This window comes from Hevea brasiliensis, chromosome 15 (assembly GCF_030052815.1).
Source record: "Hevea brasiliensis isolate MT/VB/25A 57/8 chromosome 15, ASM3005281v1, whole genome shotgun sequence".
In the NCBI taxonomy this organism is placed as follows: Eukaryota; Viridiplantae; Streptophyta; class Magnoliopsida; order Malpighiales; family Euphorbiaceae; genus Hevea; species Hevea brasiliensis.
Genome location: NC_079507.1, coordinates 52,908,742 through 52,920,773, shown reverse-complemented (window position 1 = coordinate 52,920,773; position 12,032 = coordinate 52,908,742). Strand labels below are relative to the sequence as shown.

The window sequence follows — 12,032 nt, the reverse complement described above, 5'->3', positions numbered from 1 at the left end:
CCTATGTCCTTTCTCATTGCACCTATAGCATTTAAGAGGAGTAGGTTTTGCATATGGATTACGAGTTTTAAGAGGACTAAAAATTTTACCTTTCTTGCTTCAACCCATTGGATTTTTATTGCTCACCTTTCTCCATGCTAACAATGTTTGAGCTTGATTTGCCTTGTGCAACTTCCTTTATTTTTTTCAAATTCCCTATGTTTGTCATCTCCACCATACTGATACTTTTGATAGGGGTCATGGTAAATTCTTTCTTTTATCACTATCTCAGATTTTAACGCCAAGTACCTTACCTCTTGCATGCTTATAACTATTCGGATCCTGATCTTACCACGAATTAAAGGTTTTAGTCCCCTTAAATATTGCGCTGCTTATTGATTATCACTTTCGGACAAGTGATTTCTTACTGCCAACCTCAATAATTCAGCTGTATATTCATTTATACTCCTATTTTCTTGTAAGCAATTTTGGTAATCTTCAAATAAATATTGTTCAAATCTGAAGGTAAAAATCTACCTCTTAATAATTGTTGCATCCTCCTCCAAGTAGTGAGTGGATTACACCTTTCTCGCCTCCTTGTCTCATTCAAATGATCACACCATACGGAAGCTCGTCCCTTTAATCTATAGGCCACCAATTTTACCTTTCATTCTCTTGGAATTTTAGCATACTCAAAAAAACGGTCCACCTCGGTCAACCAATCAAGAAAACCTTTGATGTCAAGATCTCCACTAAAGGTAGAGATTTCCATCTTCAATTTGAACTCATCATCCCTCCTATAATATTTTTGGAAATTTCGACCACCTCTTCCTTGTCCTTGGTGTGCAACATACTCAAAGTTCATTTCCTCATCGTTGCTTCTATCATCCTCCATCATAGCTCTTCTTCTAGGGTTTAAGAGAACATGATCAAGTTTAGCTCTATCGGAGTTAGCTCCACTGGTTTGAATAAATACTTAATTCCTATTTTCACCAATATTCAACATGGTACACTACTGCTTTTGAAGCTCCTGAAATTGGCGTTCCAAATTTGTTCTAAATTGTTCTATATTGTTTTGCTATTCTTTGATCACTCTCCAAAAAGCTAGTAACCCCTAATCACTGTTACAAGGTTAATTGTCACTACCACCACTAGTATTGGCCATCGAAATGAGGGTAAAATTCTTACTCTGATACCACCTAACGCAGCGTGTAGTACGAAAAAAGATCGACACATGATCAAACACAATCAGACACTTGAAAGTAAATAAGATCAAATCCAAGATCTTAAAATAAACAAGACTTAATCCAAAGTCTAAGGATAAATAAAGCAAAGACAGCTTTATAAAGAAGAAAACTTTATTGAATAATTTTGAAACTTTACATAATAAAAATACAATGGGTATTTATAGAGTTTTAAATCTTAATTTAAGTAGGAATGAATTAAAGAGTCCTAATCTAAATAGAAAACATATTTAAAAACCTAAATTGAATAGAAATAATATTTTAGAATCCTAAATAAATTAGAAAATATAAATAAAACCTATCTAAAAAAATAAAGAATCCCATTAGAAATAGGGAAACACAAGTCTTCGAGTTTGATATGGTTTTACACACCGTATCACTAAATATTATTAATTTTTTTTTTATAGATCAGCGAATTAATCAGCTCATGCTCTAGCGAAAACAATTGTTTCTGTGCCTGGTTTGAATGAATAGGGGTTTTACACCTCTATCATTCTTGAATTTGGAAAATCATATTTGCAAACCCTAGATAGCAAAGCATATTTAGTTTATATGAACATTGAAAACTGTAGTAAAGGGATTTGTTATTGTGTCATTGTCCTTTCTAAATCACAAGGGGAGGGATGTGCAATTTCGGTGCCTAACCCAATCTATAAAATACCAAAAAAACAACTAGAAGCTACCTATTCAATGAACCAATAAAGACCCTTTCTTAAGAACAAGAAGCAAAAGCAGCAATGGCCATGATAACTGACTTGTAGTAGGGTTAAAACAAGAATTAATCAGAGCTCTACTTGTATACAATTATCACCAACAGAATCGTATCAATCTTTAATCAAATAGTTAATAAGGTTTTTGTTTATAGGGGATTGACGAGTGGACTCGAACCTAACACATATCATGAGTAATATGCCTTCTATTATTAAACCGAGTCAAACTAGGCAAATAGTAAATTGGTTTAATGGTAAGAATTCAAAGCACTTTTAAATATTGACAATTTAAGTTATATTTTTCAATATTTTTATAATATGATTAGTAAGATACGTATATTATTCGATAGACGATCCTACAAGAAAAAGACTACTGCAACTAGAGCCAAAAAAATAATCAATATCATGTTAGTTACAAGAATATATAATCGAGCTCGAACCAGTTCAATATATGTATTCTTGCGAGGCTTGCATCTTTATTTTTATTCTCTCTTTCTTCTTTCTACACAAGGGTCAAAGTTTCAAGAAGGGGCCAGAGAGAAACAGACACAGAGGGTAATGGAGGCAAGGAGAGGGTTGTTCTTGTTGATGATTTTCATGATGATCAAAGGGAAGGGAGAGGCACAACTAATGGAGATCTTCTACAGCTCAAGTTCTCCAGGCGTGGAAGCTATAGTGAAGCAGGCAGTGAGTGCAAAATTCAGCCAGAAGTTCACTACAATCCCTGCAACTCTTCGTCTATTTTTTCACGACTGTTTCGTTATGGTAATCATTTCTTTTCCTTTCGTTAGTGCTAATCTCATCGAAGACAATTTTCCTTTCCTTCTAAGATATAATCTCTAAGAGTTGGAGTTGACACTTGACACTAATATATGTTTGGTTTCTTATTGAAGGGTTGTGATGCCTCGATTATGGTTTCATCACCAAATGGAGATGCAGAGAAAGATGCTCCAGATAATCTCTCTCTTGCAGGGGATGGGTTTGATACAATAGTAAAAGCAAAGGAAGCAGTGGAAGCACAATGCCCCAATGCTGTCTCTTGTGCAGATATTATGGCAATTGTTTCCAGGGATGTTGCAGTCCTGGTAAGCAAATATATAAATCTATTTCAATTTCTTTTCTTTTTGAACGATACACGAGACCTTACAGTCTGAAAATGACTTAGCACTTGAACATTCATATTTTAACCATATGGTGTTGATGTGATCAAAACACAGGCTGGAGGTCCTTCATTCAGCGTAGAATTAGGGCGTCGCGATGGCTTAATTTCTCAATCATCACTTGTGGCTGGAAATCTGCCTGAGCCTCACCTTACTCTTGCTCAACTTGACACTATTTTTGCCAAAAACAACCTTAGCCAAATTGACACGATTGCACTCTCAGGAGCACATACGGTAGGATTCTCCCATTGCAACCGCTTTGCAAATCGCCTCTATTCATTCTCTCCATCATCTCCTGTTGACCCTTCTCTGGATCCTAACTATGCTAAGCAATTGATGAATGCCTGTCCTCAGAATGTAGACCCTAGCATTGCCCTAAACATGGACCCAACAACCCCACAAATCTTTGACAATGTGTAATATCAAAATCTGGTTGCTGGCAAGGGCATGTTCACTTCAGATGAGGTGCTCTGCAATGACCCTGCATCCAAGCCTACTGTCACTGATTTCGCAAACAGCCCTGGCGACTTTAATGCAGCCTTTATTACAACGATGAGAAAACTTGGTAGAGCGGGAGTTAAGACAGGCAACCAAGGAGGCATAAGGATAGATTGCACAAACCTTGATTAGTGAATTTGTTGAGCATTAATAATGGCTTCCAAGTATACTTCAACAGTAAATGAATAAAGGATGCTAGCCATCATTACATGCCAAGGAAAAAATGATATATAAGAAGTAAGAAACAGTATAAATAAATTCATGGGGAATTTCATCGATAACAGCAAGTGTTAGGGTGAATAAGAATGCAGATTTATTGGGTTAGTTATAAAACATAGAATTTTATATACTGCCAACAAGATGGAAATGTCATCCCCCACTTGAAAGAGAAACATTAGAATAAGCATGCTTCATTCAATCCCAACAAAATTTGAAAAGACTGAAGCAAAATAATAGATTGATTCTTCAAATAGAATATGAAAAAAATATACAATATTCCAACATTCCAAAGCTAATCTCCTGTGACTAAATGGCTGCACCCAGGTTACAAATATTATATATAAAAAGCAAACGAAAAACAGAGACTTCAGATGAGAGTTCCTCTGGAGTATGCTTCACTTTTCTGTCTTCTAGTAATGTGTTCCAAGAAAAAAAAACATTAAGAATTTCTAAAAACCTTGCTTGGAGTATACAAACACCACTGTAAAATGGATGAAGTACTCTAGTTATAAGAGCCTGGTTTAGTTCTCTTCCCAAAATCAAGTACGAGATCTTCCATAGAGGTTTGCATAGACGATCTTAGTCCGATGCACAAGAATCATGCTCAAGACAACCGCAATTATGCAGAAAACTGACATAATCATGGAAGTAAGGAAGAAGCATACAGCACCTTCACACTTGTGGTGATGATGCTCATGAGCCTGCCTTTCAGCCTCTCGGTCATAAATGCTGCTTGCAATTAGACCAGAGAAGACAAGAGAACCTGCAGGATTTGCTAGAGTGAGGAAATTGTACAAAGCCCCAAACTTTTTCAAGCCAAACAACTCTGATGCAGCAGCTGGCACAATTGCCCAATGAGCTCCATAGCCTAAGCCAATCAGTAAAGTACCAATGTACATTGTCCCAGGCCACCCAAAAGCAAAGAACACATGCCCAATAGCCATAATGAGTTGTGCAACAGCCATTGCCACTGGCCTTGGATAAACATAGTCCCTGAATAATTTCAAATATATGAGTTAAGAGAATAACCATATCGCAATTCACACTGAAATATATTCAGAATGCAGGAGAAAAGGAATCAGATCTTACCTCACAATAACCTCTGAAAAATAACCCCCGCCAATACGGCCAAGAAAGTTCCAGATGCTGATCATGGACACAAATATGTGTGTGTTATCATACCCTAGAGACTGGCTCATTTGACCCAGGTTATCAATCACAGTCAGCCCAGATCCAGAACCCAACAAAAGTGAGACAAAAATAAGCCAGAAATCTGCCTTAATCAGTGCCTGCATCAAGGTGAAATCCTCACCTCTATGTGGACCTCTTCTCCTTTTGACCCTCACTGCTCCTTCTGCAGCTGCTTGGAATAGTTTGGCTTGCAACTGTGCAATTCGCTTTTGCCTTTCTAATGCTGGAAGCAAGTCTACTTCCTTGGGCTTCTCATCTTCCACCTCACTGAATATTACCTCAGGGGCATCAGGTTCAGATTTTCCAGCTTCTTGTTTCTGTAGCTCAGGTAAAAGAGCCTCTTCTGTTGGATCTTTAGGTTCTTGGAAAAAGCTCAATGAAATAGGAATCACAATGGGAAGCAAAATGAGAACAAACAAAACCACCGTGAAAATTATGAAAAAAGTGTGGCTCAAATCAACTAGATCTTCAAGAAGCATGACCCCCATCAAATAAGCAGCCAATAGAAGGCACACACTATATACAAATGTAAAGCTTGTGCCGTCAGATGGTCTAACTTGTCTGTGACCTCCAACAGGTCTTACAATGAACATTAGAGCAATCACTACCATTGCTGGCCCTACTGCAACCATGAATATGAGAGATGCATGATTAGGGGAATGGATCATTGTATATATTTGGGTCAAAATTGCACCACTTAAACCAGCAAAGCCTTTGAGTATTCCCACCACAGGACCCCGGCTTTTGGGAAAGTTTTGTACACAAGAAACCAGAGCAACTGTATTGAAGTAGGTTTCACCATTGTTCCCGATAAATATAAGAATGCACATCTGCATACCAACATAAATCAACAATTTATCAAAGATAACATAGGACATAAGATTTAAAACTCTTCCTAAATCTCTAGGACTAACTAAGAATGTGGAGAAGAAGATGGAACAAAAATCAATAGAATCTAGTCATTAGTCTGCATGTTGTGCGGGGGTTTTTAAATCTTTCAAATTATTATTGTACAAAATTATGGAGCGTCATTTTATTTTTATTATATTTTTATTTCTTTTATGTTTATTGATCCCACAAAATTATTAACACATGAAAAGACTGGAAAAAAAAACATTAGTTAAATAGCGGTAGCTATGATTTGAGAAAATTATCCAAACAATGAATAGCACTTTAGTTTGATATTAAAAAATTTTTATATAATTTTTCACTATTGAATTGTTTTTCAAATGATACATAAATAGAATGGGTGAGCATGCACATAAAAGACGTTGAGCTATTTCCTTTTTTTGTTGTCAAGGAGATTCTTAGAGAAAATGGATGTGGTACACATAAGAGACATTGAGCTTTGTTTTATCCCACTATTAGTAACATGTTATGTTAATTTTAGGAAATAAAAAGTCACATATTAATTAGTGGTAATAATAAAGCCAATGAATTTTATTTAAGATATCTTAATAATTATATTGATGATAAAAATATAGCTAAAAAATGGAAATAGGATACATTATAATTTTTTCACTAATATTAATACGTTATATTAAGTATTAGGTAACAAAAATGTGACATGTTAATTAGTGGTAATAATAAGACTAATGAATTTTTATTTATATATACATATTGATTATTAAAATAAGATGCATTAGAAATTTAAGTGTGTCACTTGGCACACTCTCATAGCTAAAAAGATGGACATATGGTATTACAACCTTATGCATGTCATTAGGCAAACTCCCATGGCCAAGGAGATTGACATGTAGCAGTCTCTCATTAACCTATTTTAGAGACCCACGTTATATAGATATATAGATATAGATAAGTTCCTACAATAGGCAAGAATGGCACGAAGTGAAGACGCCTGCCAAGATCATATCAACACATTTCCACATTGTTAAAGATTATCTTTCCATCTCCAAACTATCTACAACACTGAAAATCCTAAAAGAAACTAAACAGTTCATCTTCTACATGCCTATCACCAGTCAAGATGATATGACCAAAAGAAATAAAGAAACAAAGAAATAAAAAAGGATGTCTGGATCACATATATTATTTAAGAAACAATTTGGTGTCAGTTATGAACTGGAATATATTGGCAGGATTCGTAGTGGCAACATGAATGAAAAGGCTAATTTGTTTTAAAAAGTAGTTTGTATGCACTGTTTAATTGGAACAGCGCTCACTCTGCCATGTGATAACAACCATTGCTGAGGAATGCAATGATTTTTTTCACTTCAACAATTCAAAAATTTATTTGAGGCAGATGCACCAAAGATGCTAAACACTACTCCCTTTATTTTTTACTCCATCCAGATTCCACAGGTCATAAATAGAGCACATAGTTTCATGCTGCAAGTCAATTTCCACATGACAGTTGAATAAACAAAAATAAATATGTACCAATACAAAGATTCCTCCCAAATTAATAAATATCACATTAAAAAAAAATTCTACAAAACAGTGCAAGTTATTGCACCAACTGTGCCTAGAAGCAGAGCTTATTTTGTGGCCTCAACAATTATAGGTATTCCATAAAATTACACAATGATGAGATCAATTGGAGAGGAAAGCAAATTGAAAATATCAGAGATTGCATCAAACTCATCCTCTCCCCCTTGAAGAAGACAATAATCAAATGCATTTTTCAAAATTATATACATCTATACACAACTAGAAACAATACAAAAATGAAAAGGATTGAAAGGATGGTATTTTGAAAGACTTGATCAAATATCATTATCATAACATTTCAGTTTGGTCAACTTAAAGTCTTAAAGCAATGCAACAACATAAACGACTCCATGACATTCTTCAAGATTACTTATAACGATCATAAAATCTCCAAATTAAAGCAGAAACTTTGAAGAACTCCAACAAAATTGTAGATTAAGTGGACTGAGCATAAAACCCCAACAAAATTGCATATTCAACGGACAAAATTTCCAATGAAGACAAATCAAACTTTTATGCCATAAAGATGGAAAAACAGAAATGAAAAACAAAGAATAGAATAAAGCAAGCCAGTAAATTATGGAATCAAATAATATTAGGCAACTAAGCAATATGATAAAAATGGAAGATTAGTAGGTACTTACAGCCCACAAAGGCAAAACAGGAGATCGACCAGTAACAAGAAGCCAAACCCAACCGTATCCAACTAGATTCTGCAAAGCACCAACCAGCAAAGCACCCCACAAAGGCAAGATTTCAGACAAACTCCCTGCCAAGAACCCAACACTATCCCCAAGATCCTTAGCCACACCCAAACTAGCAACCTGCCTCTGATTATAGTTCAACGAGCTCTTTATAACTGGCGAAATACTCCCAAACAAATACCCAACACCGGCGCACGATTGTATCCACATTGCAGCCACAAACACCAGCCATCTGTTATTGAAAAAGGAAGAAAATCTCTCCTGAAAACTACCCATCATCACCAAAAAAAAATCTAAATTTCTAAATCTTTTACGATTAATCTTGCTTTCTGGAATGGAGTGAACAAAAACAGAGAAATGGAAATGGGCAAGCTGAGGGGAGGTTGGATAAGCTTTTCATCAAAGAAAGAAACTTTGTACTTTTATATGCAAAACAACAAAGAGGGTCACTGAGGAGGATGATGATGATATGAGATATACTGTTTTTAGTTGCCGATAGCGGGGACGTGTAGCCGTCCAGTTCTATATTTATCCTTTGTGGAGGCAAACCCACGTCAGTATACGCGTATTTGCAGAAATGCCACTGGCATCAGACAGGACAGAGTACAGAGATTGTAGAAAAAGACGGCATAAGAATAGTATATGATTAATGATCTATCTCATGGGAATGGGATGGGAAGGAAAATGAATTCAGGTTTTTCACATTTTTTTGTTACTGTTATTTCATGCGACTGGGTTGTGTTCTGGTGAAATTGTTCCTATGGAACATTGTCCAATCATCAGACAGTGGAAATTAATTGACCCAATTTTTCTTGCCTAATATTTGATCTTATTTATGTCATGTGTTCTGTATTTATAATAAATTATATTTAAATAATAATATTTTAAAATTAATCATATAATTTTAAAAAAAATTAAAATTTAAAATCTTCCTACTTCTTATATCTCGAGTAAAATATTAAATGACTTAATTTTATTTTTTAAATTTTAAGTTTAAATTTAGCCGTTTAGATTTAGGATTTTAAGATTAAGATTTAAAATTTAAAATTTAAAATTTAGAATTTTAAAGATTAAAACTTAAGGTTTAGGATTTATAATTTCAAACGTTAGAATATTTGAATTTAGAATATTAGATTTTAGGATTTAGATTTTTAAAATTAATTTAATTTTTAAGGTTTAAATATTTAGGATTAATATATATATATATATGGAACGAATGTAATTGGGTCATGCAGCATTATCTTTATACTTCAAGATCAATCGAGTTGTCTTAATTAGCATGCCTTGTTTCATTTTCAATTTAATGAAAGTAAAAATAAAAATGAATTTAATAAAAAAATTTTAATTACATTGCACTTCTATTAAATATAGCAATAACAATTTTAAATTTAATTAAAAAAAATATTATTGAGAATACATGAGAAATGTAATTTTAAAACAAAATACTAATACTTGGTAATATTTAAACATTTAAAATTTACATTTATCAAACTTTTAATTTTAAATTTCAAAAATGGAAATATACACTTAATTAGAAAAAATATTAACTGCATTAAAAAAATTCCATAAGTGTAATTCAATTATATTGAAAACATAATTAAAATTAAAAAAAAATTGAAATTTCAAAGATTTTCTTCAATTAAACTAAGTTAATTTAAATGCATTAAATATTTTAAATGAAATTTCAAAGATTTACTTCGATTAAATTAACTTTTCTATAATTTTTTATTTTAATTATTTTAAATGACTAATAGTTCATTAGTTGATCAGTAAAAAAATAAATATTCAAATCATAATAATTTCACATTATTAAAAGATAATTCCATTCATCTCTCAATTTATTTTTTAACATAAAATTAATATATCAATAAATTAATTTAATAATATATAAATTATTTTCAAAAATATAAAATTTGAAATCCAATTTTTAATTAAGATTTAGTAAAACATAAATTAATTTTCCTTAAAAAAAACCCTTTTTGGGGGATTTTTAGTGAGAAAAGAAAATGAGAAATTTTTTATTAATTTGCAGCTGTGTTGTTTTATGCAATGCATTATTGAAGGGAAGGCTGTATATGAAAACTAAGTTCTAGTTTAATATGTATGACTTTTATTTCCATATTCATAATTGAAGTATTACTACATTTACATTTTATCATGCGTTAGCATCTTATGTTAATTTAGGATAAAGATAAGCATTATATGTCCCTATAAGTCTTAGGCATTTCTTCTTCGATTTTTTTTTTTTATTTAAACCTGGTCTATCATGAATTCAAGATATAAATTGTATGGTGAGATTCACTTATTAAATATATGAGTCCCATATGATTGTGTCTTGGGTCCGTGATGAATAGTTTTAGGATAAAATTTTCCCTTGTTCTTTATTAAGCTAGCTTTCAGGGGTGAGTTAAGATTGATTAACTTTTTTAAAATGGTATCAAAGCTTTTTCTACCAATTTTACACCTTTCATAAATATTTTACATTTTAAGTATTTAATTTTAAGTGTGAGAGGTTGTGTTAATATTTCACATTAGTTTGGAATAAGGGTAATGTATATTCTTATAAGGCCTTAAGACATTTCTCTCCCATTGAGCTAGTTTTTAGAGACTGAATTAAACTTTGCTCATTTTCTTAAAATCACGTACACCGCACTTGCATTGCCCCTCATCCATTCTCACATTTTCACCTTTCTTAGAAGGTGTTTGGTTTAGCTGTTGGATGCAACTGATAGATAATATACATCCAAATAGCTAAATTTAAGTGTTTGGTAAAATTCAAAAAAATATAATAATTAGCTGATATACAGCTGATAGGATAGCTATCGGCTGTTGTTTGTATAAACTCTAATTATGGAGTTGTTTGTGAATAGTCTGTATAATTTTTCATCATTTGATAAAAATAAGCTTTACTCATTCATCCAATAAAACTTATGACATTCAATTCTATTTCCAAATTCTAGATATTAAAAAAATATTATATTTTGAAAATGAGTTTAATGATACATATTTCAAATATAATTTACAAATAAAAAAAATTTATTCGTCTTTGATAACTTAAAGATTGCAACCTACGAATCCACAATAATGATTTTAATTTTTATTAATAAATGTTATTTACTACTATTTTAAATTTAAATTGTATATATTTTAAGTGCATTTAAATAATGAAATATTTTATAATTATATTTTTTATTATTTAATTTTTATTTATTTATATAACAAATAAAATGATATAATAGATCAATAATTATATATTTATTTTAATAATAAATATATAATATAATATAGTAAATTAATGATTACTTGTTTATTTTAATAATAAAAAATTATATGTTATAATAAATTAATAATAATAATAATTTATTTTAATAATAGAATAAAAATATTATATATGTAATGATAATAACTTCTTTTAATAGTGAAATAAAAATATTATATATATTCTTATTAGTCATTTTACTTATTAACAATAATAATTAAACATAACACTTAATATAAATCAGTTATCAGTTGACGGTAACAATTATCAATTATCAGTTATCAATTTTATCTAACAGTTAAATTAAATAATAAAAATTATCTTGGTAAATTCTATAGGGAAAAGTGGTAGAAATTTTTGTAAATAAGAAAAAAATTTATATAAAGAAAATAAAATTTATTAAAAAAATAATTAACAAAAATAAAAAAAAAACAACTTCGACCATACTGGAGAATATTTAAGCAAAATAAGTACAACTACTCTTTTTTTTTTTTAATAATAATAAGGGAAATTGGCTTACCATTGATAAAAGAGATGAAAATGATGGGACAACCTATATTTTATCATAATTAATATTTTGATTTATATATTTTAAAAAAAAATGAAAACATTCCTCT

At 31.5% G+C, this 12,032-nt stretch overlaps 1 protein-coding gene and 1 pseudogene across 1 annotated transcript; one reads left to right on the top strand and one right to left on the bottom strand.

Moving 5' to 3' along the window:
- The first annotated feature begins 2,485 nt into the window (after nt 1-2,485).
- LOC110644968 (peroxidase 55-like) lies at nt 2,486-3,893 on the top strand (annotated as a pseudogene).
- Nucleotides 3,894-4,031: 138 nt separating this feature from the next.
- LOC110644965 (protein NUCLEAR FUSION DEFECTIVE 4) lies at nt 4,032-8,681 on the bottom strand. The gene is made up of 3 exons (XM_058136321.1): nt 8,097-8,681; nt 4,900-5,831; nt 4,032-4,803 (listed from the first exon to the last, which is right to left on the bottom strand). Exons 1-3 carry the CDS (start codon nt 8,433-8,435, stop codon nt 4,350-4,352), a joined length of 1,725 nt encoding a protein of 574 aa, XP_057992304.1. The 5' UTR covers nt 8,436-8,681; the 3' UTR covers nt 4,032-4,349.
- Between the last annotated feature and the right edge of the window lie 3,351 nt (nt 8,682-12,032).